At 47.2% G+C, this 13,644-nt stretch overlaps 1 protein-coding gene across 3 annotated transcripts in view; it reads right to left on the bottom strand.

Moving 5' to 3' along the window:
* Positions 1-13,644, bottom strand: part of STK32B (serine/threonine kinase 32B) — a 342,757-nt gene that overhangs the window by 223,083 nt on the left and 106,030 nt on the right. For all 3 annotated transcript variants that reach the window (XM_082389996.1, XM_082389998.1, XM_082389997.1), the window contains exon 3: positions 2,832-2,983. In XM_082389996.1, the coding sequence (XP_082246122.1) occupies positions 2,832-2,983 (152 nt within the window). The remainder of the gene's footprint in view (positions 1-2,831; positions 2,984-13,644) is intronic.

The raw sequence follows: 13,644 nt of genomic DNA, 5'->3' as shown, positions 1-13,644 counted from the left end.
CACAGTCCAAATGTACATCCCACGCCCTTACCCGGTCTAAGGAGTCTCCCCTGAAACAGTTCAAGCTCAGAGATCTTCACCTCAGCATTATTTACATTGGCAAGATAATTAGAAACAGCCCTAAATAACCTATACGACAGGTTAGACGTTAGATGTCTTATTGAACTTCTCCACAGTGGAAGGTTATGTAGCCATTAAAAATGATTTACAGAAAGTTTGTAGTAAGGAGATAATGCTCCTACTAGACAATTAATTTGAAAAAGCAAAATCCAACATTGTTATGCATGGTTTTATATCAATGACATTTACAGTCATATTGATATGAGAAAAGAAGTATAAAAAGAATTACACACCGAAATGTAATCTGGTGGTGGTAGGATTCTGGATAATTGTTGCCTTCTTATGTATGTCATTTTCTGTATTTTGCAATGAACAAATGTTGCTTTTCTGATTAGAAATGATGCAGCCACAGTGGAAAATAGTACGGAGATTCCTCAAAAAATTAAGAATATAAGTAACATATGATCCAGCTGTCCCAATTCTGGGTATTTATCCAGAGAATACAAAAACATTAATTTGAGAAGATATTTGCACTCCCATGTTCCTTGCAGTGCTATGTATAATAGTGAAGATACGGTAAACACCTAAGTGCCCATCAACGGACAAATGGATAAAGAAGATGTGGTATATATATATACAACTGATTACTACTCTGCCATAAAAATATAGATGAAATCTTGCCATTTGAAACAACATGAATAGAATTTGACGGTTGTTATGCTAAAGTAAATACGTCAGATGGAGAAAGACAAATATTGTATGATTTTACTCATATGCGGAATATAAAAAGCAAACAAACAAAAAGTAAAGGAACAAAGCAGATCGATCAAAAACAAACACGTGGGGCTTCCCTGGTGGCGCAGTGGTTGAGAGTCTGCCTGCTAGTGCGGGGGACACGGGTTCGAGCCGTGGTCTGGGAGGATCCCACATGCCGCGGGGCGGCTGGGCCCGTGAACCACAACTACTGAGCCTGCGCGTCTGGAGCCTGTGCTCCGCAGCAGGAGAGGTCGCGATGGTGAGAGGCCCGCGCACCGCGATGAAGAGTGGCCCCCGCTTGCCGCGGCTGGAGGGGGCCCTCGCACGGAGGCGAGGACCCAACACAGCCAAAAATAAATTAATTAATTTAAAAAAAATGAGTAAAATTGAAAAATCCCTTTAAAAAAAAAACCAAAACAAAACAAAACAAACACGTACATACATACTGAGAATAGAGTAGTGGTTACCAGAAGGAAAGGGATGGGCTGGGGGAAGGGGAGTGAAATGGGTAAAGGGAATCAACTGTATGGTGATGAATGGAAGCTTAATTTTTGGTGATGAGCACACTGTAGGGTATACGGAAGTAGAAATATAATGTTGTACACATGAAATTTATATAATGTTATAAACCAAATGTTACCGCAATAAAAAATAAATTTAAAAAATTTCCTCGTACAGCAATCAAAACATGAAGAGGTTTATTTCCCCCAAATAACTGAAGTGTTTGGGTGGCTGGAGACATGACAAATGCACACTTGTTACCCAGATTCTAGTGTATGATACACAGTATGGCTTTTGCCCACAGAAATGCCCAAGTCTGAGGCATCTGCCAGGCAGACCTGGATTTTCTCAAACAGGACAACTGATGTCCCTCCTTGTCCTATCACCCAATGTTCAGAGTGCTTCTATCTATGAAGGGTAAGAGAAACAATTGGTGATATTAGGGATTCAGGCTAGGCTAGACTTTCCCATCTGAAAAGATGCTCTTAAGATCAAAAATCTGTCAACTGAGATGCAGAATGAAACTGTCAGATTTTGCTTCCTAGAATAGCCTGTCCTCTCCCCTTCAACAAAATCCAGCTCAGGAAACATTTATTAAGTGCCCCCAACATGTCTGAGGCTGTATTAGACTCCCAGAAACAAAGAACCAGGAAACAGCCTTTGTTTTCAAGGAGCAAGTGATTTCTTAGTAAGGACAGATAAATAAACAATAATTTGGGTTCAAGGTGATGCAGGCTATGTTGGATCAAGCACAGGTCAAGGCGGAGACATGAGGAGTGTTCACCCAGCCTGTGGGGCAGCGAAGGCTCCTCGCCTAAGTACCTCGAAAGCTGAACCAAAGGAATGCACAGCATTTGGTCAGAGGAAGCTGGGGAGACAGGAAGGTGGAAGTCTCAGGAAGAGGAGACTTCACATGCAAAGACACAGAGGCACGAAACAACCAGCAAAGTGGCGAATCTAGGACACAAATTAAAGCAGAGATGATAGCCAGGGGTGGGAGGGAGAGAAAGTTCCAGAACATGGCTCCTAGTGGGCCTCGTCGGCCAGATTCAAAACTTGGAATTTAGCATGTCCACACTGGGCAGCCATCCTAAGTGGAGTAAAACATCACCTCCTGATGTTCATGGCAAGTCCTTCTTGCCATGAACACTGTGGGTGTAATTTTCTAAAAAGTTAAATTCCCCTTAGAAGACTCCATTTGGCATCCTCTTATAACATTCTACATGTGTTCTCAAACATACAAAAACCTTCCCTTCTAAACCAATTTCAATTTTGATTCACCAGGTAAGAGGACCGAATGAAAATTAAGCATATGCTTAATGATTTCATCAGAAAATGTACTCTACCGAATAGTCATCAGAAAGCATACCCAACGAAATATTCAAAAGAATATTTGAACCCAGAAAATTTCATTTCTTTCTCTCTACAGTACAGAAGCTTCCTTCCAGCAGAGCCGTATTTGCATTTGGCCCCATAATGAGGATTTCACCAGAGCCCTGGATGGAATCACTCACCACAGATTGACCAAGAAAGGATGCTCCAGCCCCTGCATGATCTGGAGCTCCCGGAAGACGTTCCGGACTTCATCCCTCTCGATGCACTTCTGCTTGTTCATGTACTTCATTGCGTACATTTTCTTAGTGTCTCGCTTCTGCACGATGCAGACCTGAGTGACAGCCAAAAGGGAGAACATTCAGGCCAACGTTTCAAAGGAACAAAAAGGCAGCCCCTCATGGCATCCCCACTCCTGGGTTCAAGTCTTGGTTCTGAAATCTTGCTAGTGGAGCAGCGCTGGCTATGCCACAACCTCTCCAATATTTGCAAAATGGAAGAGCTGGACCAGATTCACCTGTTGATCAGGTATTTACACTAAGTAAGTGCTGAAAAAGCAGCTGCAGAAACAGCAGGGGGAAAAGGCAGCCCTGCACTCAAGGAGCTCATAGCCCGGGGGGAAAACAGACAGATGCACCAATATCTACAACACTGAGATACGCGTATCTGTGCCTCCCGTGGCCCCCGCCCTCCCCACTTCCGCTCACACCTCCATCGCCAGCCCTGCTTCTCTTTGCCCGACGATTCTGTCTGCCAGCAGAGCCCGCGTTGCTGTAACGGACTGGCGATGCCAAAGAGTTAAGGTCCACAGAAGCAACACTCGACCCACGCAGGCAGCTGGGGCATCTACACCCCAGGTCCCTTGTCCATCCCACGGCTCCCAGAAGTTTGAGAGTTTGCCCACAGGGCTAACTGGCTTGACGGCACACCCTTACCAGCAGTCTCCTGCCTTTCCTTCCCTGACTCACTTCCCAACTCACTACCTGTGCCTTCTTCCTCTCCAGGGCCCTTGGGGAGACCCAAACTAAGGCACATGGGCCCTGGGGGAGCAAAGGAGAAGTGGTGGCAGCAATGGTGGCAGCTCCTGTACTGAGTACTCTACTTTGGGAGGCTGAGCAAACTGTCTCCTTGATAATCTCACGTAACCCCCACAAGAACCTTGCGAATAAAGGCTCCATCTTCCCTTGAGCGCGAGGAAGCTGCAGCCCCGTGTGCACTAGTTAACTTGCCCAGAGTTCAACAAGCCCCTCGGTGTCAGGACAGTGATTCAAACCCACAACAGTCTGATTTTTGAGTGACGCCCTTACTCACAAGGGGCAGCGCTGGGAGGGGGGACCTGCTGTCAGAGAAGGCTCTCTCGAGGCACTAATGCCAGAGGGTGGGCATGAAAGGATGGAAAGATGGCAAAGGCAAAAGAAGAGGCTTTTAGGGGAAAGGAAAGATATAAAGGAGGACATGGAGCCTTAGGACACCCGGCAAGGAGTATGGTGTGGCTGGAAAAAAGTAGCAGAGTGAGCATGTACTGTATTCCCAACATCCTGATGGGGAATTGTATTCATTTCCTCGGGCTGCCATAACAAAGTACCACAAACTGGGGGCTCAAAACAACAGAAATTTACTGTCTCACAGTTCTGGAGCCAGAAGCTCCACATTAAGGTGTTGCCAGGGCCACGTCCCCTCTGCAGGCTCTCGGGGAGGATCCTTCTTTGCCTCTTCTAATTTCTGGGGGTTGTTATTAATCCTTGATGCCCCCTGCTAGCAGCGACATCAGATGAATTTGGGGGTGGATACTATTCAGCCCAGTACAGTAACTAGTTTTATTACCCTCACTTGACAGATAAAGGAAGAGAAGCACAGAAAGATTTTAGACCTTCCTCACGCCTCAGGACTCAAACCCAGGCTCTCTGCCTTCCCAGGACGCACCAATGATGCATCCTCCCTGGGAACAGGTCTGTGATAGAGAACGCAAGGGATATGGTTACGGGCCTGGGAATTCGGGGTTTTCTCTGGGCGTCCCAAGTTGGTCTTCTATTGGAAATTGGACCCCTTTTGCTCCGACGTGCTATGAATCTGAGGCAGATACAAGACGGTGGGGAAAAGCCTGAATTCCAATTCCCACTTTGGTTCTTGCTGCCTTTCTGAGCTTCTGTCTCAGCATCTGTCTGAACTGAGTTATCAAAGCCCACCCTGCCCCACTGGGGTGAAACTAAATGACACCAAGGAAGTGGGAGTGGCCGGCTGTGTCTGGGGGATGATAAATGTCACCCGAATCTCAATGTCTTAAGAAGCACATTTCATGAAATCTCCAAAAGAATGCTTTTCCAGGCAGTACGATTAGTGGCATGAGGTTGAAGGCCCAAGAACTTTACCAGTGAACTTGAAAATATAAAACCACAGAAGGCAAAGGTGTGTGGCCAAAAGCCCCTTGGGGCCATGGTTCGCAGGAACCTGAAGAGAGATTTCTAGAGCCCTGAGACCCACGTCCGCAGGCAGACACGCAGGGGGCAGATCATTCCACTAATTAGGGTTTCTCATCTCTCTCACTCCTCATTTGCCTTCTCAGAAGAGATGTGGAGTAGACATGGTCTCTGCCAGGGCTGGGAGCCCTGAAGTCCAGTTGGCTGCATCATCTCGAAAAGCTGAGGCTGTGATTCCACGGAGTCGGGGCAATACCCCCGTCAGAGGAAGACCCCTCCCAGCCCCGGCTCCTGTTGGTATGACTGACGATGGGCAAAGGTGCTGAGAGATGGCTCTCACCTCCCGGGGCGGGGTAGGGGGGTGGGCGGGAAGGAGGAGGGTGACCTCATAGCAGCTCAGAGACAGCTCAGGAACTAGAAGAGACTCTTCAAAATGGGATTAGAATTCTGGCTTTCAAAGCAGAGCTCAGGATTTGAATAGGGTTTGGAGGTCTGACTTTGGGTACCAGATAAGGAAGAGAGGTTGGTACAGGACGTTGCCTGGAGCTTGAAGGCTTGGATTTACAAGTCAAAGAAGAGGTTGAGGCCTGGGGTCTTGGCCAGCTCCATGCTGATGAAAAGGTGTGGCTGGCCATCTGTATATCTTCTTTGGAGAAATGTCTGTTTAGGTCTTCTGCCCATTTCTGGACTGGGCTGTTTGTTTTTTTGATGTTGAGCTGCATGAGCTGCTTGTATATTTTGGAGATTAATCCTTTATCAGTTGCTTTGTTTGCAAATATTTTCTCCCATTCTGAGGGTTGTCTTTTCATCTCGTTTATGGTTTCCATTCCTGTGCAAAAGCTTTTAAGTTTCATTAAGTCCCATTTGTTTATTTTTGTTTTTATTTCCATTTCTCTAGGAGGTGGGTCAAAAAGGATCTTGCTGTGATTTATGTCATAGAGTGTTTTGCCTATGTTTTCCTCTAAGAGTTAAAGGATGCTCAACATCACTAATCATTAGAGAAATGCAAATCAAAATCACAATGAGGTATCACCTCACACCTGTCAGAATGGCCATCATCAAAAAATCTACAAACAATAAATGCTGGAGAGGGTGTGGAGAAAAGGGAACCCTCTTGCACTGTTGGTAGGAATGTAAATTGATACAGCCACTATGGAGAACAGTATGGAGGTTCCTTAAAAAACTAAAAATAAAACTACCATATGACCCAGCTATCCCACTACTGGGCATATACCCTGAGAAAACCATAATTCAAAAAGACACATGTACCACAATGTTCATTGCAACACTATTTACAATAGCAAGGACATGGAAGCAACCTAAGTGTCCATCAACAGATGAATGGATAAAGAAGATGTGGCACATATATACAATGGAATATTACTCAGCCATAAAAAGAAACGAAACTGAGTTACTTGTAGTGAGGTGGATGTACCTAGAGTCTGTCATACAGAGTGAAGTAAGTCAGAAAGAGAAAAACAAATACTGTATGCTAACACATATATATGGAATCTAAAAAAAAAAAAAAAAATGGTTCTGATGACCCTAGGGGCAGGACAGGAATAAAGATGCAGATGTAAAGAATGCACTTGAGGACACGGGGAGGGAGAAGGGTAAGCTGGGACAAAGTAAGAGAGTAGCATTGACATATATACACTACCAAATGTAAAACAGATAGCTAGTGGGAAGCAGCTGCATAGCACAGGGAGATCAGCTCACTGCTTTGTGACCACCTAGAGGGGTGGGATAGGGAGGGTGGGCGGGAGATGCAAGAGGGAGTGGATATGGGGATATATGTATGCATATGGCTGATTCACTTTGTTATACGGCAGAAACTAACACAACATTGTAAAGCAATTTTACTCCAATAAAGATGTTAAAAAACAAAACAAAACAAACAAAAGTAAAAAAACAAAAAATAAAAGAAAAGGTGTGGCTGGGATTCCTTAACTTCCTCCTCTATAAACTGAGGGCTTGAATCTATTTTCTAAGGCATCTTAGAAACACTCTATGTTTCTCAGGAACACAGAGCTGGACTCAGGGTCTGAAGAGCTGGGCTCTGCTCATGGCCGTCTTGCCATGACGTATCCCTGGCTCCTCTGCCCTCGCTTCTTCACTGGCCAAGCAAGGCAGGTAGCAATGGCTGACTCAACCTGACCAGGGGACAGAGAGGCTAAAATGAAAAAAAGACCGAAGACAAGTCTAAGGCACTGAGTAGAGACAAAGGTCTGCTGGGAAGTCTCAGAGACACAGAAAGAGTTTGGGTTCTCGGGTCACTCTGAGCGGGGCTTACATTCCAGTTCTTTGCTGTGCAACCACCCTCTCTCAGCCTCAGTCTACTCATCAGTAAAATGGGGTGGTATGTTCTTGCTCCAAGGGCTGTTGTGAGGACATGGGAGGGGATGCTGTGAAGGGCGTGGTGTGGTGCTGTCATGTTGGGGGTACCGAATGGAGGTGAGTTTTCTTTACTTTCCATAGGGTTATGGACAGTTAATGCTCCCGGGACAGAGGCCTCTCAGCAAATGCAGTTATTATTGTGATTACTGGTACTGTCATCACAACCATCATTAAGGACTTATCTGAAGGCAGGGCAGGGTGCTGGGAGGGAGGCCTGCTTCCCAGGACACAGGGTCACAGATATCTCTGGCCCCATGGCTGGAGCTTGGGGTGACATTTCCTACTGACTTGCCAGGGTGGCTTGAGCCAATCCCTTCACGTTGCAGACCCGAGGAAGTTGGGACACTTGGGACCAGCCCCCAGGCTCTCTGTCAGGCAGGATGACTGTGGCACAGGGAATGCAATGCACAAAACCAAATAGGAGGGGACAGGCAGGCTGTAGTCCTGGTTGAACGGTTCTGACCCCCTCAGCTTGTGAAGGTGACCTTATTTGGTTAAAGGGTCTTTGCAGATATAATTAAGTTAAGGCTCTCAAGATGTGTCATCTAGGATTAGGGCGGGCCCCAAATCAACCAGTGTCTTTATAATAAGAGAAAAGAAGGCAGAGATCGGAGAGATGATGCATCTTTAAGCCAAGGAAGGCCTAGGATCGCCGCAACCCCAGTAGCCAGGAGACAGGCCTGGGACAGATCCTTCCCAGAGCCTCCGGAACAGTGGAGAATAAACGTCTGCCGTTTTAAATCACCCAGTGTGTTAAAGCAGCCACAGGAAACTAAGACAGTCTGTAAATGTCCATCATGGCCATCGACTTCTGGCTGACCAACTCGGCCAGGCACCTCTGTGATCCCTCCTGGGCAGCGGGTTCCATCTGAGCCCCGCAGGTCTACAGTCAGGTGTCCATGGAGCCCAGCAGAGCGTGTGGCCCACACAGGTGCCCAGGAAACGTGGGCTGGTGGGGAGCTGAGCACTTTGCCGCCTGGGACCCAACCCTGAGCCCTGAGTGCATTAACTCCCAGGTCAGTGCCCGGGACTCCACATTCCAGCCCGATCCCCTGGCCTGTGTCCTCTCCCCCTAAGTCCCTGTGACCAGAGTGACTTCTGGTACTTAGAGTTAGTGCCTGAGATTTCAGAGGCGGGAACATTTCACTGTAATAGCTTCGTCACCAGCAGCGTTTCCTCTGCTCTGGTCTCTGCACATGTCCTTCTGCCCAGTGGGAACTTCCCCAAAATGAAAGACTTGAAGCCCTGCAAGGGCTTTCTTTCACCTTAAGGAAGTGTTCAAGGTCTGTGTCTTGTCATTCAAAGTCCTCCGTGCCTCTGTCACCTCTGACAGGCATGTGTGTGTGTTCACACCACACAGACATACATACCACACACATACACACACCACACACACATATATACACATACACGCAAATACACACACATACACATACACACACGCACACATCCCCTTCAAGCCAGCTACCTCATCCCCCTTAGAATTTCTTTAAAGAGTTTCTCCACCACCACTGCTTTCTCCCCTTCTCACTTCCTCCCTGGCCCATGTCCCCCTCCTACCCACTCACCCACCAGCTCTGTCTCTGCTCATTCATTACTTTCTGTAGGAGGCTCCCTTTTATTTTGGGGGTGCTGCATCAACAGCCTTCCCGGTGGGCTCCCATAGCCCCTATTTCTACTGTGCTGCGTCCTACACTGGATCTTCCCTGTTTACTGACTGACAGGCAGACCCCAGGCACCATGAAGGCAGGAGCCATGCTGCCTGGTCCCCTATGGAACCCCGAGCTTCCAGAGGCTCAGACATGCGAACTTGTCACCTTGGCCCCTGACTCCCAGCACGAGCATATTCTGTTCCCTCTGCTTAGAATACCCTTCCTACAGGCCGGCCCCTGCCTCACCCCTTGCGGGCATCACCATCTCCTGAGCTGAGGGCCACCCTGACCTCCAGGCCTGAGCGGGAGTCCACAGGGGAGCTGGAATTTCAGTTACGACAAGGCCCACCAGGCCCTGTGTGCTTGAGGGAGGTGGGGTCCTCGGTGCCTGGACTCCCAGCAGGAGGGCCTGCCCGTCCTCCCAGCTCTGGAGCCCAAGGCGACCACGTGACGGAGGGAATCTGCTAAAACTAAAGCAGCATCTCAGCCTCCTGGGCTCAGGACAGGTGTTCTAGAGGGAACGTCAGCCCTCCTCACCAGCAGGCAGCTCTGCCCACATCCTGGGAACCTTCAGAACAGAAGAGGGGCGTCCCAAGTGGCCCCAAGGCTCCTCAGCAGGTCAGCACATAGCCCTTTCCACCAGAAATCACAGTTAATGAGGCAAGGGATGAGCAATTTGGCCAAAGCCACCCAAGCTGCTGACAGGCAAGCACCCAATTAACACTCCTCATTAGTCTAATTCAATTAGGACCTGATGTTATCATTATTAATTACAATTTATTGGGACAAATAAATAAATGCTAGCGAGCATGGATTTCAGGCAATTTGCCATGAGAATGGCACGTGTCAAGCACACTGTGCATCAGGAATTTGGGAATTGACCCCAATTCAGCAGAGAAGGGGTAGGGACGCGTGTTGAGACCCTCCATCATGCCAGCATCTGGTGGTCCTCAGCCGGATCTTACCTTCAAAGCACTGATGACCTCGGTTCTGTGGCACCCCCAGAGGTCTGGGAGGGTCCTGGGATGTTGTATTTTGTAAAAACTCCCTGGGGGGAGTCTGATAAGCAGGCTAGTCGAGAATTACTTTGCTGGATTCTTCAGGAAAGTCCTTGTCTGGCTGCATCTTCAGTGACCTTGATGGTCAGGACTGTAGCCCTCACTTTTCAGCTCAGGCAAGCCAAGCTCTGGGGGGACAGGTCACCCCAGAATCAGAGAAGCCAGAGCTGTGCTGGTAACCCAGAACTGTGCGGGTGCAAAGGCTGGCTCTGCCCTTCCATGGACCAGCCTGGATGCCCTTTCTCACCTGACTCAGTTGACCTTCTCTGTGCTGCCCACCCCACCCCCAGCTTGAGTACACTTAGCAGATGCTGTTGATTGATGCACAGCTATAGTGCGACATTAACGGACACTGGTTATGCTTACAGGAGCAAGATTCTGGGAAACAACCAATTTGGGGAAAAGCAAAAAAGAAAAAAAAAATCAAGATTAAATAAGGTCACTAAAAAAGAGTGATCATGCTGGGTACTGCTGTTCAAATATCCTTATCTGACAAGAAGACTGTCTTTGGCAGACAATGACTGTTAACTACCCAAATGCATCCTCCCTCTTCTTCCTTTTCAATAGGATAATTTTCTTCAAGGAGGCAGTATGATCCATTAAATACTCATTTGTAGCCAGAAGTAGCCATAGTTCTTGCCAATGAAATATTAGTCTGCTATTGGCTTCTAAGAAAAGTCTTGCTTTCTGAATAAAAGAGAATAGCTACAGATGGTTCCACTTTTCTTCCCTTCACCACTATTCTTCTCCTTTCTACCTTGAGCACATATGTAACGTCTGGAGCTGCAGCAGCCCCTTATGACCATGAAGCTACGAAGGTGCCAGAGTTACTGAGCCTGTTATCATAGCGCCACCTACCTTCAGACTTATTATGTGAGAAAATAAACCCTCTTTGTTTAAGCCACTATAAGGCAGATTTTCTGTTTCTCATTCCTGAGAACATCCCCATCTGATACACAAACTATACGATGATGTTTCATGGCACAGAAAGTCCATGTGGGCTGTGACCAATGGTGGCCTCACCAGAGTGATCAAAAGTTAGCTTCAAGAAAAATACTCATTTGGATGAATATTTCAGTCAATAAACATGTGTGAAATGCCTGTCATGGTCCTGGCACTATGTTAGCCATGAAGATATGACACTGCTCTAGGAACTCAAGGTTCAATGGGATAAACAAACAATACTCAAGAGTGAAAGACAAAGTCACTCACTTCAGGTCACTGGGCCCTACATGGCGTGGCCCCAAGTCCCCTCTAATTCCATCTGTTACTCTCCTCCCTGCTCACTTCCCACCCTGGCCCCTGTGCCATTCCTGTGTCTGCCATGCTCTTCCCCAGATGTCCAGTCTTGGGTCCTCACCTCCTTCAGGCTCTACCCATGAATCACCTTATCCCATAAGCCATCCCTGACCTCCATGTGTGAATGAGCTAATCCCTCCTCAGTCCCCATCCTCCCTCCCTGTTTCCTCCATCACCCTGGCCAACTCCTGTAACAGCACATGCTTCTTGGTTTGTTTGTTTTCCCTTTGTCTGTCTCGCCCACTGTGGTGTAAACCCCATAATGATAGGGATTTTTCTCTCTTTTATTCACTGCTCCCTCCTCAGTGACTAGAACAGTGCCTGGAACATCTAGTTGACATCTGTGGCTGGCTGGCTGGAGAAATGGATAATTACTACTTAGGAAAGAACAGTGCTATAGGATAGGTGAGCACATGGGACTAAGGGACCTGAGAAGAGGGATCCTAACCAGGTTATGGGATTAGGGAAAGGCATTTTGGGGTTATGGGATTAGAGGCTGCATTTTGAACTGTTTCTCAGTCATCAAGGGTTGGCTTCATGAGGATGGAGGTGTAGGAAGAGGGGGAAGGAAGTGCATTACCAGGAGAGCACACAGCCCCTCTCTAAGTACAGAGAGATGGAACATGCATGGTGCATTTTAGCATGTATTAGTAGTGTTCTCAACTTCCCCATCTGTAAAATGGGGGTAGCAGTGTACTTATCTTAGTGGGTGGTTGTGAGGGTTACATGGTAAGCACTTACTAAATTATTGATTATTATTGTGATTATGATCATCATTCATACATGTACTGAAGGTAAGACCAGAGAACGTTGTAGAGATGTGCAGAAGTGGCCCAAGAAGGAGCTCAGGAACAATTTCACAACTATTTGGTGTGATGGTTAATTTTATGTGTCAGCTTGGCTGGGCTATGGTGCCCAGATATGTGGTCAGACATGATTCTGTATGTTTCCGTGAAGGTGCTTTTAGATAAAATTAATTTGTGATGAATTTTAAAAGGTGGACTTTGAGTAAGCAGATTGCCCTCCATGTGGGTGGGCCTCATCCAATCAGTTGAAGGTCTGAATAGAACAAAAGACTGACCTCCCCCAAGAAAGAGGGAATTCTGCAGCAGATGACCTTTGGCCTTTCACAGCAACATCAGCAACTTCCTGGGTCTCTAGCCTGACAGCCTATCCTGCAGATTTTTAGACTTGCCAGCCTCCATCATCATGTGAGCCAATTACTTAAATAAATTAATCTATATCTATATCTATATCTATATCTACACACCTCTTTTTAGTTCTGTTTCCCTGGAGAACGTTGACTAATACACGTGGCAATGAGCCAGCCAGGATCAGAAGCCAGCACCTGATTTCAACTTCTCATGGGCCCAGGGAGTCACTAAGGCCACCAGTGCTGGGCATTTGGAAGCACAGGAAGCTCAAACTGCTTGGTACTTGATTCTAAACTATCTGTCCCCAGTCAGCATAAAAAGAGACAGCAGCATGGGGAGACATGCCTTGGTTGGGGCACAGCCCCATGGTGTGTCCAGCTATGCTCTAAGCCAAGCCAGTCTCCCCTTAAGATGCTAAGAAACAGTGCGCCTGTCCCGCGGACACTTCATCTGTGAGTTCTGACCTGTATCAGGTGATACTCCCTGGTGTTCACCCTGAGACAGTGCACGACAGACATCATGGAGATCATGGCAAAAGATGAGGTGACAAAGGTGAGTGAGGAGCAGGTGACAGATGGCTTTGAATGACATGTTTAAAAGGTTAGTGTTGCAGGTTGAATTGTGTTTCCCCAAATCTGTATGTTGAAGCCCTGACCCCCAGTACCTTAGAATGTGATGCATTTGGCGACAGGACTTTTAAAGAGGTAATTGACTTAAAATGGGGTCATGAGGGCAGGCCCTAACCCAACTGGGTTGGTGTCCTCTGGCCTCCAGAACTGTGAGACAATCACTCCTGTGGTTTAAGGCCCCCAGCCTGTGGGATTTTGTCACATCAGCACCAGCAGACCAATACAGTTGGCTTTTGTCCTGAGGGCACTGGGGAGTTACAGAAGGGTTTAAAAAGTGGATCCTAGGTATACAATTGCAAATGAATGAATAAAGGAAAGAACATACAAACAAACAACATGGAAAATGTGGGTTTTGAGGGGGAGGGGAGTTCTTTCTGGCAACAGGGTGG

The sequence above is a fragment of the Balaenoptera borealis genome, assembly GCF_965194805.1.
Source record: "Balaenoptera borealis genome assembly, chromosome: 4".
In the NCBI taxonomy this organism is placed as follows: domain Eukaryota; kingdom Metazoa; phylum Chordata; class Mammalia; order Artiodactyla; family Balaenopteridae; genus Balaenoptera; species Balaenoptera borealis.
Note: the sequence above shows the minus strand (reverse complement) of the source record. Positions and strands in the feature narration are given on the sequence as shown.